The 19,748-nt window shown below is 53.8% G+C and overlaps 1 protein-coding gene across 1 annotated transcript; it reads left to right on the top strand.

Annotated features, from left to right (window-relative positions):
* Window positions 1-998: 998 nt before the first annotated feature.
* On the top strand, window positions 999-17,389 carry Hr (HR lysine demethylase and nuclear receptor corepressor). Its single transcript, XM_059274349.1, has 18 exons — window positions 999-1,625; window positions 2,319-3,108; window positions 4,394-4,544; window positions 4,640-4,827; window positions 6,467-6,631; window positions 8,081-8,170; window positions 8,319-8,434; window positions 9,980-10,061; window positions 10,958-11,121; window positions 11,242-11,478; window positions 11,693-11,858; window positions 12,074-12,143; window positions 12,618-12,748; window positions 12,885-13,004; window positions 13,103-13,218; window positions 15,322-15,486; window positions 15,865-15,993; window positions 16,216-17,389. The coding sequence occupies exons 1-18, from the start codon at window positions 1,014-1,016 to the stop codon at window positions 16,276-16,278; spliced, it is 3,555 nt and encodes a 1,184-aa protein (XP_059130332.1). The 5' UTR covers window positions 999-1,013; the 3' UTR covers window positions 16,279-17,389.
* The last annotated feature ends 2,359 nt before the right edge of the window (window positions 17,390-19,748 follow it).

The raw sequence follows: 19,748 nt of genomic DNA, 5'->3' as shown, positions 1-19,748 counted from the left end.
GGACTGCTCCGGGAGAGTGCAGCTGATCTGGTGCCACCTGTCATCCTGGTCCCTCGCATGCGTGTTCAATTTTCCCTCGCTTGCGTATCTCTGGGGCCCAGCCTGCTTTCCCCGCCTCCTTCCCTCCCCCTCCCCCCCATCCGAGCTGCAGTTCGCAGCAGCGGAGCCCTGCACTGTCCCATCCAAGTCTGAAACCTCTTAATCCTTTCTCACATGCTAGTTTACCCCTCCCCTTGGGAGCCCAGATCCTACCCCCCAGCAGCCGTCCTGGTACTGTGTTGGAGATGCCAAGACACAAGAGCCCACCAAGGGGCAGAGTCAGGCAGCCCAGGTGTAGGGAGAGACACCAGCCAGCAGCCCTGGCTAGCTGCCCTGCCCAGGGACTCCATCCAACCTGCCAGGCCTGAACATCCCAGTCTTGCAAGCCTGGTGGGAGCTGGAGATGGGGGTGGGAAAGCAGCACCCCCAAAACCACAGACTGAGGTTTAGAAAGAGTCCTCTGTGTCCCAAGTCCCACTTTTACACACGGGGACACTGGAGCCCGGAGGAGAAAATGATCCTCTGAACATCCGCAGAGCAGGTGACACAGGGTCAGAGCCGGGATCCAGCCTCCCTAGAGTTGAGTCTTTCTGCTAAGCTAGCCTTTTACAGGCTTGCTTCCTATCCATTTCCAAGACTTGTAACCAGATTTCTAGCTCCATAAGGGTAGAACCTTTCACCCTAGAAGTGACAACCTTCTGTTGAATTTGGACCTCCAAATTCAGATAGGGGTCAGAACTTAGGAAAAGGTATTAACTTCCGGCCATGAAGCCGAATCCCTTTGGCCACGTGTGGAAAGCTGCTTTGTGCCGTACTGTGGCCTGGCACTTGCTTTACTGGTTTGTTTGAGTCACTTCGGTATTCCCAGGGTGGTGCCCATGGTAAGGTACGTGGGGCATGTGCCTAAAGAGTTCATGCTTTGCCCTTATACTCCAGGACCCCCCCCGGGAGAGCCCCATGAGGGCAGGAGAGTGATGGAGAGTATGCCCAGCTTCCTGAAGGACACCCCAGCCTGGGAGAAGACAGCCCCTGAGAACGGCATTGTGGGACAGGAGCCCGGTACCCCACCACAGGATGGCTTGCGCCATGGGGCACTGTGCCTAGGAGAACCTGCTCCCTTTTGGAGGGGCGTCCTGAGCACTCCGGACTCCTGGCTCCCTCCTGGCTTCCCCCAAGGCCCCAAGGACACGCTCTCACTGGTAGAGGGTGAGGGTCCTCGGAACGGGGAGAGAAAGGCCAGCTGGCTGGGCAGCAAGGAAGGACTGCGCTGGAAGGAAGCGATGCTGGCCCATCCACTGGCCTTCTGTGGGCCAGCGTGCCCACCTCGCTACGGCCCCCTGTTACCTGAGCATAGTAATGGCCACCCCAAGAGTGACCCTGTGGCCTTTCGACCCTTGCACTGCCCTTTCCTGCTGGAGACCAAGATTCTAGAGCGAGCACCTTTCTGGGTTCCCACCTGCTTGCCGCCCTACCTGATGTCCAGCCTGCCCCCAGAGCGTCCATATGACTGGCCTTTGGCCTCTCACCCCTGGGTATACTCCGGGGGCCAGCCAAAAGTGCCCTCTGCCTTCAGCTTAGGCAGCAAGGTGAGTGACGGAATAGTGGGTGCATGGGGTTCAGTTGTCCCTAGCCCTGAAGACAAACCGAAACACTGGGCAGCTCTCGCTCCTTGGCCTTCCCTGCCCTGCCCTTGGGCCACTTCAGCCATTGACTCACCCGGGATCAGGACTTAGAAACTGCCCGTGGAATGTGTAGCCTTATCCTGTGGGCCAAGAGTGGGTGAGAGGTGCGGTCCTCGTGGCCTGTTTCTAGGGCTCCTTCCTGACAGGCTACCCCAGATGCCTAGAATGAGACTTTTAAGTGTTTGGAGAGCAAAGATGGGCATCATAGTGTATGCCTATGAGACAGAAAGAGTGTGAGTCCCGTGCTAGCCTGGGCTACATAGAAAGATCCTTTCTCCAAAACCAAAACAAAGGCCCACGTGGGTCCAAGTGGAATTCTCTAGTAAGTCCTGATGTCCTATTGCCATGGCAGGCATTAGCCCTTCAGCCTCTGGGTACTGGAGGACCCTAAGAAAGCTTGGGAGAAGATCAAGGGGGAACCCGGGGTGGTAGGGGAGCCACCTGGGGAGGCACCACTTGCCTGCCAGCACATGAGTTCACCGTTGACGCCTTATACCTGTATTTTATTTTTAATAGCTGCTACTGTCAGTCCTGCTTGTTTCTTTTAAATGCCGAGAAGCTACGTTAGCATTAACTTAGGCCTTTCTCCTTTTTCAGGGCTTCTACCACAAGGATCCGAACATCCTCAGGCCAGCAAAGGAACCCTTGGCAGTGTCAGAGTCTGGGTTGTTGGGCTTAGCCCCTGATGGGCATCTCCAGCGAGCTTGTGAGGCAGAAGGTCCCTCACTTCACCAGAGGGATGGGGAGACAGGCACTGGCAGGCAGCAGAATCTTTGCCCACTTTTCTTGGGGTACCCAGACACTGTTCCTCGGACCCCCTGGCCCTCTTGTCCCCCAGGCCTAGTTCACACTCTTGGCAACATTTGGGCCGGGCCAGGAAGCAATAGCCTTGGGTATCAGCTGGAACCACCAGTCACACCAAGATGCCCGTCTCCTGGAGCTCCCATTCCTACGGGCGGCTGTTGCTCATCCCACCTAACTGCAAGAGAGGGGGATCTTGGCCCCTGTAGGAAATGCCAGGATAGCCCAGAGGGTGGTACCAGTGGGCCAGGTGAATCCAGCGAAGAGAGGAGCAAGGTTGACTCCAGGGCCTGCCCCCCAAGCCATCACACCAAGCTAAAGAAGACCTGGCTCACACGCCACTCAGAACAGTTTGAGTGCCCAGGTGGTTGTCCTAAGAAGGAAGAGAGTCAGGCCACTGGGATCCGGGCACTCAAGAGGGCAGGCAGTCCAGAGGTTCAGGGAGCAGCAAGGGGCCCAGCTCCCAAACGCCCATCCCACCCTTTCCCAGGCACTGGGAGGCAGGGGGCCAGGGCTTGGCCGGAGGTACCAGACACATCCACAGGAAGCAAGGCGGAGGAGGTCCAGCGGCAGGAGGAGCAGAGAGGTAAGGGGATGGTAGGCCGGCTGCAGGGGCCCCGTTGAAGGAGGGGCGACAGGGCTGGGCCTTTACAGGGCACTGAAGTCCATAGGCCTTTGTGATGGGTCCTGCTAAGATGGCAGGGTTCCTTCCCGAACCACCATAGTTCTCGGGCTCCTAGGATTGGCCATCACAGCTTTCTAGTCAGCGGTTCCCATCCCCGCCTCTTGGTGAGTTGTTGTTGTTGGCGGCAATTCAATGGCATGGTTCAGAGCAGGGGCTCCAGAGACAGCATCTGCTTCCTGACGTGCTGATCAGCACCTGCGACCTGAAGGAAGAAGTTACTTCACCTCTGGGAACCCTAGTTCCCTCATCTGTAGTGGGAGCAAAGATGGTCCCTACCTTATGAAGACTACAGGAAGGAACAGACGGCTCGTCAGGACACCGGAGATCTCATGGCACCTAGTAAACAATACGTGTCCGATGCCATGGTTATTTGCACCTCAAATCCTAGTTTAGGCGTTACCTCTCCTGAAGGACCCCTGTCTCTTGGCCAGCTGAATCGTGGAGACTCAGTTTGGACTTTTCCAGCATGACAGCCTTTTGGGTACATCATGGACTCTTCTGCTACACTGTGTCCTTCACAGAGGGTTCCAGCAATCCTGGAGCCAGATTGGTTTCTGCAGGATCACCTCATTCTCAGCCTCTTGGACTGCTGGGCCCAGAGGACTGTCTCTATGACCTGACCTTAAAGCCTGTGCATCTGGCGTGGGTCTGTCTGCATCCTTGCACGCCTCAGTCTGGGCTGGGAAGTTGTTGGCTCCTCTGCCGTCTTGGGTTACAGCACCTGTGTTCTGTGTTGAAACTCTGGCCTTCTCGCTTTCCGGTGCACATCCATCCACGTTGGAATCATCTCCTCAGGGTGTCACATAGCCACTGAGCTTTTAGCCAACCTATCCAAAGTCTATACTGGCCGGATTCTGCACGTGTACAAGGACCATTGCTCAGGCTGCCCAAAGCTTTGGGTTGAACCTGCTAAACAATCCCTCAGCCTCCACCCCTGCCAGGGATATCTCTAGCTACTGTTCAGCCGTGTGTGTGTGTGTGTGTGTGTGTGTGTGTGTGTGTGTGTGTGTGTGTGTGTGAAACTTATGCCTGCCTGGTTCTCTTTCGAGTTCGGAATTAGTCCTCACAGATTTGGGGACCAGGGGCTGAACTGGCGGCATGTGGACAGGGCGGGTGCTAATTCAGGGCATTAGCTAACACAAGCCTCAGAAACCAGACTCCCTAAGCAGCTGTATTGTCTCCTCAGGACCCCAAGATGGCAGGATTAGCCTCCAGGAATCCAGGCTTCAGGATACATCTTGCCAGGCTCACTTAGCAGGTATCACTCAGTGCCAGAGTTGTGTCCGGGCAGCTGGAGATGTAGGAGTGCTGACCAGCCACTCCCAGAAATCACAGAGGTGAGTATTGCTCCTGACTGTCACAGCCAGCAATGCCCCCACCCTCCCCCCACCGATGGGCTCCCTCCTCAAGCCCCCCTGCCTCTCCTCTCCAGGTTGCCCCTGGAAGAGAAGCCGTTGGAGGAGGAGGGTTCCTCTGCCAGCTCCGAGGAGGGAGGAGGGTCTGACCCAGAAGCCCCCTTCAACAAGCGGCTGGCCAAGCACCTGCTGAGTGGTTTGGGCGACCGACTCTGCCGCCTGCTGAGGAAGGAGAGGGAGGCTCTTGCCTGGGCACAGCGTGAAGGTGAGCTGACCTCCCTTGTGGGCCTGCTCCTGCTTGTCTCTCCCAACCCATGTTTACCAGTGCTTCAGGGTTCTCTGGCCTGCTCAGGAGAGCTCCGTCCTTCTGTATCCCCAGTCCTAACTTGGACTGGGGCTTCTGGCCCTGGGTGGGGAATCCTGCTGGGAAGTCTTAAAAACTTGACTCAGTCCGGTTCTCTGAGAACAATAGGGCTTGTAGGGAAACAGAGCCAGTACAAATGTCTCAAGAGCCCGGAAGGTGACAGGGTTTCAGAGAGGTGAAGGCCAGGGAAAGGCTCTAGTGATGAGGCTCATGGGCCTGGAAAGCTGGTGGGATTCAGGCCGAGGGTAGAGACTCAGCATTCAGCTGGGTCCTCAGATCCGGGCCACCCTTTCTGCGGCTCTTTCCAGCAATACTGTGATCTTTGTAAACCACAGCCCCGGGCCCACGAGTTACTCCCTGCATGAAGATCCCCAGGGTCACCGTCGTACTCCAGACAGGGCAGCCCCTAGTTTGTTCAGTCATAAGCCAGCTCCTAGGATCCTGCCACTCCCAGCCTGGATTCCTGGCATACACGCCACCCATCTTTCCCTTCCCGGATCACCAAGCTTGTCTGTGCCCTGGGGCCTTGGCACTGGCTGTTCCCTCATTCTGGAATGCCCTGATCATCCCTTCCTACCTGGTGGATAAGGACTTACTCATCCTCTGGGGCCACTTGTGAAGTTCCCCTGCACGTCACCCTCATCTTTCCGTGGTCTTTTCGGCCAGGAGCTCTGGAGTCATGACTCTGTGGGTTGTATCCCTGAGTGGGATGTGAACTCTGGGAGGGCAAGACCTATTCCTGAGAAACTCGGAGCCTCCTGGGCCCACTTGGGACACCTTGACTGTGTGCTTCCACCTACCAAGTCTGAACCTTGGCTCTTGAAAAAAAAATCCCTTCCTTTGGGTAAGGGCAGGAGTGGCCTCTGAGGGTTTCCTCTTTTAATCTGCTAAGTACCCTGGAGGGAAGGCCACCTGAGTAGCTGCTGTGTCTTTCCATTTCTGGTAGCAGTAGGGCTTGGGGGGTGGGGAGGTGGGTGGAAAAATGTGCTGGAGGTAGTGGTGTGGCTTAGTAATACGGGCACACTGGGGAGATCCCCGTGGCAAGGCTGGGGGTGGGGCTGGCCCGGGGAGCGGAGGCCACTACTGCCCTGGGAGTGTGCCGGAGAGGATGACTACTGCCAGACAAGTATGTGGAGTAAAGTATGAGGATCGGCCAAAGAGCCCCGTGCCTTCTTCTAGTGGCTCCGGGTAGAGATTGCTCTCGGCCTCTCCCCTGTTACTTCCTATTTGTCAGTGGTTCTCAACCTTCCTAACGCTGCGACCCTCTGATACAGTTCCTCGCGTGGTGGTGACCGCCCCCCTCCACCAACCATACACTTATTTTCGTTGCTACGCCATAACTGTAGTTTTGCTACTGTTATGAGTCATGATGTAAATATCTGATCTGCAGATGGTCTTAGGCGACCCCTGTGAAGGGTCGTTTGACCCCCCCCCCAAAGGGGGTGTCGACGACGCACAGGTTGAGAATCAATGCTGCGTGTGGCGGTCCTCCCCAGGGGCCATGTCCTTGAGCCCTCTAATCCTGTTCTGTGGTCAGCAGGCCAGGGGCCAGCCAGGACAGAGGACAGCCCAGGCATTCCACACTGCTGCAGCCGTTGCCAGCATGGACTCTTCAACACCCACTGGAGATGCCCCCACTGCAGCCACCGGCTGTGTGTAGCCTGTGGGCGCATAGCCGGAGCTGGCAAGACCAAGGAGAAAGCAGGTGAGGAAAACCAGATTTGCTTTTTTTTTTGTTTTTTTCGAGAAAGGGCTTGCACCTTTCCTGGATCTCGCTCTATAGACCAGGCTGGCCTCAAACTCACAGAGATCCGCCTGCCTCTGCCTCCCGAGTGCTGGGATTAAAGGCGTACGCCACCACCGCCCGGCCAGATTAGCTTTTTTAAGATGTGTTTATTATTTTATATGTATGCGTGTTTTGTCTGCGTGTATGTGTGTGTACCGCATGTGTGCCTGCTGCCTGTGGAGGTCAGAAGACAGGGGTCAGAGCCCCTGAAACCAGAGTTATAGGCAGTTATGAATGCCACGGGCTTGATGGGAACTGAACCCGGTCAACAAGTGCTCTTAACCACCGAGCCATCTCTCCAGCCCATTTCTTACCCACTTTTTAAAGAAGTTGAGTACCTGGGCACTGGGGGTGTGAGTTCGGTCAGTTCTGACCAAGCAAACGGGAGGCTCTAAGTTCAGATCCCACATCAAGTCTGGACATGGTGGCCTAGCACTGGGGGACCAGAGACAGGCAGATTCCCGGATCTTATTGGCCAGCCAGCCTGGCTGAATTAATGACCTCCAGGTTCAGTGAGAGATCTAACCTGAAAGGATAAGGTCCACACACATACATGCATTTGCGTGTACACACACAAGCGTGCGCGCACGCGCGTGCACACACCCGGAAGTCAGAAGCTCTCTGCTTCTCACTTTGATCAGCTTCCATGTTAACACAGTGACATGGGTGTGACTGTCTTCATTTTCTGCGTAAGAATAAGCCAGAGAGGATCAATGACCTGCCCAAGGCCCCAAAGCAAGTCAGTGTTATAGCCAAGATTTTAGACTTAGGTCTGCTGATTCAGTTCCATCCTTGGCAAGGTTTTCAGCTTTGGCTCAACTTGACCACCTCAGGTCTTGGAGTTTCCCAGGGTTCCAGTAGACATGGCTAAAAAGAGTTCTAGAGTCAGATACATTCTTATATGACCACCCTGGGATCTTCAATTAAAAATATTTATTTATTTATTTATTGACTGATTGATTGATTTATTTGTGTGTGTGTGTGTGTGTGTGTGTGTGTGTGTGTGTGTGTGTGTGTGGCGCAGTCAGAGGACATCTTTTGGGAATCGGTTCTCTCCTTCCACCATGAGTCTTGGGAATCAAACTCGGGTCCTTAGGCTTGGTGGCACGCCCCTCTACCTGCCGAGCCATCTCACAGACCCCCACCTTCGGATCCCGCAAAGCATGCAGCGTATGCATTCCCAAGCCTCTGCATTCCAAAAGCAAAGGATTCTATGATGTTACATAGACCCAGCCTTCCCAGCAAGCACTTGCCCTGTGGCTTGCTGAACTCCTGATTTACATATCATGTATTTGGCCTTCTTCCTTGACCTTAACCTGTGGTTACCTTGCTTTCTGGACCTGCAGCTCCTCTCTTCCTACCCCACAGGCTCTCGGGAGCAGCGCACAGAGGAGTGTGCCCAGGAGGCTGGGCATGCTGCCTGTTCCCTGATTCTGACCCAGTTTGTCTCCAGCCAGGGTGAGCCGTCGTGGAGGGGTGGGGCATGCAGTGGGTGGGTCCTGAGGGAGACAGTCAGACTGTCTCGTTGTTCCTGACCCTGGTGACATGGTCTCCCGGTTGGTGAGGCCAGGCTGCTCCATCTCCACCCCCTCTTCTACACACTCAGCGCTGGCAGAACTGAGCACTGGGATGCACCAGGTCTGGGCCAAGTTTGACATCCGGGGCCACTGTTTCTGCCAAGTGGATGCCCGAGTGTGGGCCCCTGGGGATGGGGGTCAGCAGGTAAGAACCAGGGCATGATCCGAGTGACAAGCACCAGCTGGGGGGCCCCAGGATTGGGCAGTGTGCATGTATATGACTGACCACGTGGGGTGGGGTGGGGTTGGCCTCCTCTGTTGGTGGGGATGAAGAGGGACGTAGAAGCTGGTGGAACAAGCTATTCCCCACGTTTCCAGGAAGCAGGATCCCAACATTGACTCCAGCATGTGCCTGTTCCCTCCGTCCCCTACCACAAATGCTCTCTCCCTGCTTCCTAGAGTTCTGCCTCACCTGGGTCGTCTTCGAGGCCAGCCCTCGCTACTTTATCTCACCGCTGCCACGCCAGCCACGGGTCCTTTCTGGCTCAGTGTCAGCCCACCCTCTCAGTAGCCGGCCACCTCACTCATGGCAGGCACTGTACAGGCACTCAGAAAAAAAATTTTTTTTCACTTGAAAAAACTTATTCACTTGAGAAAGAGTTAATTCTGGGTATGGACACTTTTGACATTTTTTTAATGTGGGGGAGGAGCACAGCCCATGCCAAGGCACACACATGGAGGTCAGAGGACAACACGTGAGAGTTGGTTCTTCCGTTTCTAATATGTGGGTTCTGGGGATTGAACTCAGGCTTGGCGGGTGCCCTTACCTTCTGAGCCATCTTGCTGACCCTATAAGGGTATTTTATGAACTAGGCATGATGGCACATGTCTTAGACGGTGGAGGCAGGAGTAACAGGAGCTTGAGACTAGCCTAGTTAACACAGGGAGACTGTCTCATAAAAAACCAAGAGCTGGGATGTAGCTAGGTGCCAGAGTGCTTCCCTGGCATGCCTAAGGCCCTGGGTTCCATCGCAGCATGGAAAAATGGAAGGTACATTTTATTGTTGTGTGGAGTTTGGTTTTGTTTTCTTTGTTGTTTGTTTGTTTTTGTTTTATTTTCGGTTTTTTGAGACAAAGTTTTTCTGTGTAGTTTTGGTTCCTGTCCTGGATCTCGATCTGTAGACCAGGCTGGCCTCAAACTCACAGAGATTCGCCTGACTTTGCCTCCCGAGTGCTGGGATTAAAAGCGCGCACCACCACCCACCCAGGGGAGTTTGTTTTTTCAAAGATAAGGTCTTTCATCCCAGGTTAGCTGAGATTTGCAGTCCATCTGCCTTGACCTCCAGAGTACAAGGATTACAGACATATACCACTATACTGGCTGAAAAGTACATTTTATATATCAGACATTGCCATATATCCATTATAGACAATTCAGAAAATATAGATAAGTAAGAAAATAATGCTGACCTCTTAAGTTGCCCTTAACGTTTTGACTTTTCCCAGTTACTTGTCTGTGCATTTATTTGTGTCTGCTTTAACACATGTTTAGACCATGCCCTATGGAGAAGTACATAGCAGTTTTATTTTCTCTATTAACTCTACATACCGTAACCTTTCACTCCCTTGCCAACAAGTTTAGGACTTAGAGGAGCACGTTGTTAATTCTTGAACATTGGATTCAGTTGTGCCTACCAGTTTTAAAATCTCTGTTTGGGTTCGGGGTGGTGCTGGTTTATGGATTTAACAGAAAGAACCAACAGAGAAAACTCCCCCAGCTCCACAACCTTCCTGCAATGGAGATGCCAACAGGACCAAGGACATCAAAGAAGGTGAGTGGCTGCCCCACCCCCATGCCCCTTGGATGGGGGGTACAGGAGGGCAGTGAGGGAATAAAAGTCTCCAGAAGAAACTTGGCAACACCTTGGCAATCAACTCCCCTCCCCCTGCAACACATGAAGCAGAATCTCCATCCCTCACCTCAAAACCGTGCCCTGACTCCTCCAGCCAGACCTCCTATTATTTATTTATGCATTCATTCGTTTATTGTATGTGCGTGGAGACATCGGGTATCACTCTCCACCTTAGTCCCTTGAGACAGGGTTTCCCTCTGAACCTGAAGCTAGGTTGGTGGCCAGCAAACGAGTGATGCTCCCCGTCTCTGAGTCACCCCCTCCCCAACCCAAGAGCTGAGGTGGCAGGCATGACCATGCCTGTTTTCGGTTTTTGTTTGTTTTGCTGTGGGTGTTAGAGATTTGAACTTAGATTCTTATGCTTACACAGAAATGCTGTGCTTACCTGCTGAGCTGTTTCCCAGTCTCAGACTCCCATTCCGAGCCACTTTTTTTAATATAATTTATTCATTTTGTTTTGTTTTGTTTATGTGCATTGGTGTTTTGCCTACATGTAGGTCTGGCAGATCCTCTGGAACTGGAGTTAGAGACAGTTGTAGAGCTGCCATGTGGGTGCTGGGAATTGAACCCGGGTCCTCTGGAAGAGCAGCCAGTGCTCTTAACCTCTGAGCCATCTCTCCAGCCCCTGAGCCCCCTCTCTTAGAGGCTCTGCAACGCTTAGGAAGGCAGTGGTGGGATGGCACCCAGACAGAGCAGAGTAATGCTGGGGTAATGCTGAGGAGAAATCAGGCTTGGCCAGGGGGTGAACGGACATCTCTTGGAGATAAAGGCGAAAGGCCAAACGGAAAGTCGCTCACCATTTTCTTCTCCAACAGAGACCCCAGACTCCACTGAGACCCCAGCAGAGGAGCGTGCTAGCCGATCACCCCTTCCTTGTCCCTCTCTCTGTGAACTGCTAGCCTCCACTGCGGTCAAACTCTGCCTGGGGCATGAGCGGATTCACATGGCCTTTGCGCCCGTCACCCCGGCTCTGCCCAGTGTGAGCAAGGGCTCAGAGGGAGGGCTAGGAGCCCGAGGAGCCGAGGCTGGGTGGTCATGCCTATGTGGCTGAATAGGTCCTGAGCCTTCCTGCCCTTCCCCCATCTCTGCCTCCCCACAGGATGACCGCATTACCAACATCCTAGACAGCATTATTGCCCAGGTAGTAGAACGGAAGATCCAGGAGAAAGCCTTGGGGCCAGGCCTTCGAGCGGGGCCAGGCTTACGCAAGGGCCTGAGCCTGCCCCTGTCACCGGTGCGAACCCGGCTGTCTCCTCCTGGGGCTTTGCTGTGGCTGCAGGAGCCCAGGCCTAGGCATGGCTTTCACCTCTTCCAGGAACACTGGCGGCAGGGCCAGGTAAGCTGGCCTGCCTCTCCCTTCCCAGTGCTATGGCCTCACCTGCCTCACAGGGTCCTGGTCCCCAGGCTCAGGGTGTCCTGGTGTTCAGAGGGAGCGACACGGTTTGTCTGTCCCCGGCCCCTCCCCCACTGTTCCGGAGCTGCCACAGCATGCCATGAGCTCCCCCCCCTCACCCCCCAATTCTTGTGTCCTCCTTTCTTCCCCTCTGCAGCCTGTGTTAGTGTCGGGCATCCAGAAGACGCTGAGAGTTAGCCTGTGGGGAATGGAAGCTCTTGGGACACTCGGTGGCCAGGTACAGACACTGACTGCCCTCGGGCCTCCCCAGCCCACAAGCCTGGACAGCACAGCATTCTGGGAAGGATTCTCTCACCCTGAGAGTAAGTATTCCTGACATGGGGTAGAGGGAGCCGGGAGCACGTCCCTGAGGGGGTCAGGTATCAAGGGGACCCTTGGTAGCTCTAGAGGTAGCTAGAAGCTAGGTTTGAGGTAGACACTGAACTTAGGTATGGCTGCCACAGGGACAGGAAGGAGTCTCTGGGCCCAAAAGATTACGCCACAAGATAGGGGCACTGACATCTGTCTCTTTCCTTAGCACGTCCAAAGTTAGATGAGGGCTCCGTCCTCCTGCTACACCGAACCCTGGGGGACAAGGATGCTAGCAGGTATGTACAGTACCAAGACTAACCCAGCCACTGGCCATCTTCTCCTCACCCTTAGTGTCCGGGCTGTCTGAAGGGGCTTAGAATGGAAGTCTAGTTAGAGCAGGGGACAGAGGGGATGGAGGGTCTCTCTTTGGGGGAGTGATAGAAATTCCTGTGGGAGGGCCTGGAGAGATGGCTCAGAGGTTAAGAGCACTGGCTGCTCTTCCAGAGGTCTCGAGTTCAATTCCCAGCAACCACATGGTGGCTCACAACCATCAATTAGTGAGATCTGGTGCCCTCTTTCTGACACACAGGCACCACTGTATAGAAAATTAATTAATTAATTAATCTTTAAAAAAAAAAACTATAAAAAAAAAAAGGAAGAAATTCCTGGGGGGATGGACTTTGCCCTCTGAATGTGGGAAGCTATGATGGGTCTCAGGTGTCTGAATTGGACTTCCTATGCATGATTCCCCTCCCAACCCCTGTCCCCAGGGTGGAGAACCTTGCCTCCAGCCTTCCACTCCCAGAGTACTGTGCCCACCAAGGGAAACTCAACCTAGCTTCCTACCTCCCCCTGGGCCTCCCCCTGCATCCACTGGAGCCCCAGCTCTGGGCAGCCTATGGTGAGTGCCCTCCCACTCCCGTCCCTCCCTACCTCTGCCTTATCTAACATCTTAGGGCACAGGGGCGTCTGTGCCTTAGGGCTGACACTCCGTCTCTTATTTAATCCCCAACTATCCTCGCTCTACCTCCATGCAGGTGTGAGCCCACACCGTGGACACCTGGGGACCAAGAACCTATGTGTAGAGGTGTCTGACCTAATCAGTATCCTGGTGCACGCCGAGGCACAGCTGCCTGCCTGGCACCGAGCACAGAAAGGCAAGTCCTTGGGCTGGGGACACCAGCAAGTCAAACTGTCAGGGATAATGCGTGCCTTTGCCTACCCTGGGCTCACCTGAGCCTTCTTTCTCCTGCAGATTTCCTCTCAGGCCTGGATGGGGAGGGGCTCTGGTCGCCAGGTAGCCAGACCAGCACTGTGTGGCACGTGTTCCGGGCCCAGGATGCCCAGCGCATCCGTCGCTTTCTCCAGATGGTGAGGAGGGAGGGAGCTCAGAGCCCGCCCCTTGTCCCTGCATAGCCAAGATGTTCATTGCCCATGTCTGTGTGTGCTCCTATCTCCTGTGACCTCGCTGCTTACCCTAGTCCTGAAGGTGAGTTAGCCAGACTCAGGTAGACAGGTGCAGAGAGAGCAGATCGGAAGTCTGATTTTCTTGTGGAGCTCAGAGAGAGGAGAGGATATAGCAGGGAAGTCAGAATCTACTGAGGAGATGAGGCAATAACTGTAGAATGGGCATTGTGTTAGTGCTTTGGTGTATTGTCTCAGTTAATGGGTAACCTCTTCCTCACTCCTGAGCTAGGAAGGGACAGCTACTTTCCCATTTTATGGATGGGAAAACTGAGGCTTAGTGGTAACCCTGGGATCTGAGCTTACATTTATTCTAACTCTAGGTTACTACCCTGTATTCCTCTTGGGAACAGGAAGTCTTTCTCCCCTTGCTCAGCTCCAGGGTTAAGAGACTGGCAAACAGCTGCCCCCTTTCCTGTAATTCATACTGTGAGGAGAGACCTCCAGGGGAGGCACTAGCCGTGAAGAGGGCTGAAGGAGGAAGGTGGGCACACATACCTACCAGGATAGGTACCTAGTGGTAGAGCAGGGAGAGAAGAAGGCCGAAAACTCCAGAAGGACAGGGGAGATGGGAGGCCAGGGTATGGTAGGCTGAGACAGAAGAATCATGCGCTCGAGGCTAGCCTAAGCTATATAATGAGACCCTGTCTCAAAAATAAATAAACGAGCCAAGCATGTTGGCATATGCCTATAATCCCAGCACTTGAGAGGTAGAAACAGGAGGATCAGAAGTTCAGGGTCATCCTCAGCCTACAAGGTTAGTTTTAAGCTAGCCTGGGCGACATGAGACCCCTGTCTGAAACTCCCCCTGACTACCGCCACCAAAAATAATAATACGAAGTAAAACAAATAAATGGTTGAGGTGGGCCTGGTGGTTTCAAAGTCCAGCCGAGTCCCAGCTGTCCTAGAGAAAAGACTTAAGTGTCACCCCTGCTAAGCTGCACACAAACATGGCGGTGTGGATGTGGCGTTGTCCACCATGCTCTGCACACCGGCACACACATCTGCAGATACACACCCAGATGCTGTGACTTGCAGAGAGGAGCCGACAAGAGCACCATCTTGAACAGATGGCCTTGTCTGCTCTGGGCGTGGTTGGCTGTTGGCAGTCCCATATGGCCCAGTGGGGTGACTCATGGGGAGGTCTGAGGGGCGCTTTCTCACTGGGTGGCCTGTTACTACTATAGCCCCAGGATGGACTCGAGTCTTTGGAACCAAGGAACCTTGGCATCCTCCTGGGACTCCTCTAGGGGATGTGGTTCACAAGCCTCCCAACCCCACCCCACCCCTGCCAGTACCCTTTCGATCCAGGGACAATGGCTGAGGTCCTAGCTGAAGGGGGTGAGTTTAGCTGGTGGCCAGTTGGAGCATGATGTTGGCGCTCACCTCTGCAGGTGTTCCCTGGGCACCTCTTCCGGTCTCCACTTGTCCCTGCCTGCCCATGGAGCTCCGACTCTGCCTGGGCTGGTGATGGTTCCCATAGCTCTGCCTGCTGCTGGGGCCTCAGCCTGTCCACCCACTGCGAGTCAGAACTTCTGTGTGGCCCTGCCTTTTCTGGATCCTGGATCGTCTCCCTGGGGAAGCCACAGTTTCTCCACAATTTGGCTTATAATGCAGGGCTGTTTACAAAAACTTAAGAATTCCTTGTGAACACGGTTGTGAATGGGGCTTGTGCAGGACATCTTCCTGGGTTTTGGAGAAAGGGACCAGTTGAGAGAACAAGTGGACAGGCCAGGGTCACAAAGGCTGTGAAAGGCACATCCTAGGAAAAGCAGAGATTCAGATCCCTCCTCCCCAGCTTGAGTGTCTTTTGCTCTGAGCCCAACCTGGACCTACCCCCATCCTTTACTACCAACCCCTCTCTCTCCTACCTCTTTCCTCTTCTGCCTGCCCTTCAAGACAGCTTCAGCATCCTAGCGCACCTGGGCCTCCAAAGAGACCACACCCCTTCCTCTCTGGAATCCCCGCCTTCATCCCCATGGGTGTTCATGTCTCTTTCTCTTCTTTAAGGTGTGCCCAGCTGGAGCAGGGACCTTGGAGCCCGGCGCCCCAGGCAGCTGCTACTTGGATGCAGGATTGCGTCGTCGTCTAAGGGAGGAGTGGGGTGTGAGCTGCTGGACTCTGCTGCAAGCCCCTGGAGAGGCCGTGCTGGTGCCTGCTGGGGCACCCCATCAGGTGCTTCCCTGGTGGGTGGGGCTTAGCCGAAGATCAGAAGTAGCACGGACACCTTATCAGAGTCATGATCACACAGCCTTTCGTACCTGGCCGAAAGCTAGGCAGGGCAGGAGGCCATGGAGATGGCAGAGCTGAGGGTCTTGAAGTCTTCAGAGCTATGTGGAACTCTGTCCAGAGATCTGATCTAGTCTTAGCCAACTCACTCAGCACACCAGCATCCCCCAGGTCTTGTTCTGGCCACGTCCCATGGGATGCCTGGTACTGTAACCAGGGCTACTTCTTTCTGAAAGTTGGATGGGAAAGTAGACTTCTGTGGTCAGAGGGAGAGTATGGCTTGAGCCCCAATTCACCTTCTCGCTTTTGTCCCCCACGGCACAGGTGCAGGGCCTGGTGAGCACAATCAGCGTCACCCAGCACTTCCTGTCTCCTGAGACCTCTGCCCTCTCTGCTCAGCTCTGCCACCAGGGAGCCAGCCTGCCCCCTGACCACCGTATGCTTTATGCCCAGGTGAGTGTGATACTGGCCAGCAGGCCGAACGTGCCGCTGCCCTAGTCTCCTTGAGGTACAGCCTCAGTAGGGAGAACAGATCTGTCTGAACTGAGTGGGCCGCTAGCCGGTTAGTGTCAGATAAAGGTGTCCTTGAGAAGGGTAGGGAGTGGGACCGTGAGGGTGGGGGCTGGAACATGACTGAAAATTCTGTCTTTTTTTTTTTTTTTTTCTTTCTCCTAGATGGATCGGGCTGTGTTCCAGGCGGTGAAGGTGGCTGTAGGGACATTACAGGAAGCTAAATAGGGGATCCTGACGCCTGGAGGGGTGGGTGGTGGGCAGGTAACCCCAGTGCTCAGTCTACGCATAATTTCAACAAGGAATGGTCCTCGGGGATTTAGAGGGTGTGGGTCCGTTCCACAAATATCACTTTGGGCATCAGCGGGGAACCCTGTCCCTCACCTTGGCCCGGGCCCTAAAGGCAACAACTGGAGTGCCACTGAGTGTCCACCTGCTCCACCGTGGCCTCCCTCTCCATGGTATCGGGTTCATACCAGGGGTCAATGACTCCTTCCAACCCCTGTACTCCACCCCAGGGGATGGACACCCTTCCTTGGGGAAGCTGGGGAATTATTTTGGCTTAATCAGCACTCCCTTCTGCTGCCTCATCCTGTGTTGTCCCTGGGCCCCCAGCTACGCTGCAGCTCACCACCCTCCACACGGAGCTGCTGGCTAGCCCTTCTGACTGGAGGTCTGCTGGATTGGGAGCCACAGAACTCTTCCCTTACAGAAGAGCTGTGGAGCTGGGGGGGGAGATGACCTCAGTTAACGGCCCAGGCTGGCTGGAGGGAACGACATGGGCATGCCATTGTGTTCCTGCTTCTACCTCTCTGTTCCCAGTCTGTATTAAAATCAGTTGTTTGGTGACGGCCAGAGGGCTGGGGAGAGAAGGGCAAATACAGAAATCTGCCCTGGAGCAGAGGCCAGTGGACAGGGGGAATAGGGACAGGGGAACCTGGTGACAGAGACCTCAAATACCACTGCCAGATCTTTGGGAGGCCTGGACCCCTGGAGCTTTCTGGGGACTGAAGATGTTCCTGACTGTCAGCGGAAAAGGCAGAGTTCTAGGGTGCACTGGGACGGCCTCCCTGGGTGGCATCAGCCTGTGGAGATTACAAATCCCCCTGCCTCTGCCCCACCTGTCCTGTGTGCTCTGACCCGGAGAGACAGGAGAGCCCTTGCTCAACCCAGCTACTCTTGGTGTCCAGGCCCCCGAGACAGAGCTTCACTGCCTCAGACAGCTGACCCCCTACCCCGTGGCCCTTCTGGTAACGCTTGGCTTTCTACCTCTCCCCTGTGTATCTCAGCCGCACAAACGCGCCAGCTCTTGTTATACTTAACTGTTCCTGCTGTGGTTTGGGGATTTTTTTTTTAATTAAATAAACATTTTTATTATAAATATAACATCTGTTCAGAGCATTTAGAAAACAACCGAGTCACCCACAGTCCTCTCTCGCCCGACCCAAGCGTGGCTAGATTTTGCTGTATTTCCTTCTAGCGTTTTCTTCAGGGCATCTTGATTTCTTTCTTTTAGGCTGTGTTATCGCTGGGTGTGGTGGGACACACCTGCTAAACCCAATACTAGGGGAGATGGAGAAGCAAGAGGATCAGAAGGATCAGAAGTTCAAGGCCAGCCTTGGCTACATTGTGATTCTGAGACCAATTTGAGCTTCATGAGACCCCATCTTAAAAGTTAGGCTTCTTCCCCCCTTTTTTTTTTCTTAAGGATTAAAAGGAGTGGGGGAACTCTAAGAACAGCCATGTTTTACTGTGCCCTTTTTATTTCATTTAAACCATTTCATTTAATCCCTGATGCTATTTTGAGGTGCAGACAATCTATTTCCATCTTACAGAAGAAACGGGCAGTTTGGGACTAAATAAGTCACCCAAGGTTACCCCACCATTTTAGTGGCAGAATGGGATTTGAACCAAGTTTGCTGACTCAAGAGACTTTGCTTACATTCTAGTTTTAGTGCCTCACGGAGTTTAAAGTCAGGCTTTTCTGCTCCTCCATCCTCATGACTCTAGCCCTGATCGTGTTCCAAGTGGCACTGAATGACATGTTCTTACTTAACGCTTTACCTTCTGTAGCCTTGTCCTGCCGTCACCCTGAGCCCACACTACAGGCTCCTTCCTGGGAAAGACGTAACACTGAACTTCGTTAATTGGGGGTGGAATAGCAGAGGCACGTGGGCACTGGACTTCCCTGGACACCCCTCCCCCACCACCACAGCCTCCCTTGGGGGGTGGATTTGTCTGGCCTTTAAAAACAGCAGCTGGACCAGTGCTCATTTATTCTAGGATTGGACCAAGAATAGAGCTAGCCCAAGTAGTATCTGACCCTGAGACATAGGCCGGGGCCCTTGGTTGGCACAGCTCCCAGCAGAGGTCCTGGGGCCTCTGCTTTTGTCCACCTTCAGCTCCAATACTTGTCTCAGACCCGCCATGACACCAGCTAAGAAGTTGGAAGTGAGCTCAGGGCTGTATCTCCATCCGTTGGCTGCTTTTCCCTTTTTCTTATAAAATTCTCCTACGTTCTATCTTGAAATAATTATAGATTTACAATCAAGTTACAAATATAGCACATAGCCTTGCATGGTAGCACATGTCTTTAAACTCAGCACTTAGGAGGTAGAGGCAGGCAGATCTCTGTGAGTTCAAGGCCATCCAGGGTTAAATAGACCCTGTCTCTAAAAAATAAACAAAACCCTCAAAAAACAAAACAAATATAACACAGTTACTGCCAGGCGGTGGTGGTGCACACCTTTAGTCCCAGCATTCGGGAGGCAGAGGCAGAGGCAGGAGGATCTCGGTGAGTTCGAGGCCAACCTGGCCAACTGGGACAACAGAGCTGTTACATGGAGAAACCCTGTCTCAAAAAAAACAAAACAAAACAAACAAGAAGCTTTCATTACCTTTACCTAGTGTCCTCTAGTGGGGATTGCTTATACAAACGTGGTCTTTTATCAGTACCAAGACCTTAACATTACTATAATCCTATCCCGGAAGCCACAGCTTCCTAAGAATTTCACTAATACCCCTTTTGTGTCCCAGGGTCTAGAAATGCCCGAGTCTGACCTACACTGTGGCTGTGATTCCAAAGTCTTTCAAGGAGTTAGTAGTGGAGCCCCAAGGCCCATCCTCCTACTGCCCTTCTATGGATCTCTTCTTTGTTGGGACACAGGATTTGCTACATTGTAAGGGACGCTAGCATCCCAGACACCCTTGCCTCATCCTGCCTGCCCAGCCCTGTCCCAGTGTACCTGACTCTGCCTGCCTCAGAACTCTCTGCTCACAAGGTCATCCTGCTCCCGTGGGTGCTGGGAGAGCTGTACTAGTCAGACTGTGCTTGTCCACGGCTGCCCACTCCAGGAATGTTTCCCCCCCCCCGTCAGAGAAGACAAACTTGGAAGGGGGTCTATCTCAGTTTCCTTCCCTGTCTCACGATCCCCTTTCTGTCCAGGACTCACCTGTCTGACCACTGCTTTTCCCCCCAAGGTCTTGAGAATCCCAACCTTTTCGTTTGCCTCCCCAGGCACTCTGGGAAGGGCTGTGCCCTCTTCAAATGCCTTCTGTGTTTACAAGGGGCTTTCAGTGTTCTATTGCTTCAGTGTGGCGTGTGACGAGGCAATTAGGCCCTCCACAGCAGACGAGTGTTTTCCCCTTCCCCCCCATGATAATGGGGGAATGGAACTGCGGTTGTGGTAGCCTTTGCT

The sequence above is a fragment of the Peromyscus eremicus genome, chromosome 9 (assembly GCF_949786415.1).
Source record: "Peromyscus eremicus chromosome 9, PerEre_H2_v1, whole genome shotgun sequence".
Classification (NCBI taxonomy): domain Eukaryota; kingdom Metazoa; phylum Chordata; class Mammalia; order Rodentia; family Cricetidae; genus Peromyscus; species Peromyscus eremicus.
The sequence above is the reverse complement of the archived record's forward strand: the minus strand, read 5'-3'. Positions and strand labels throughout refer to the sequence as shown.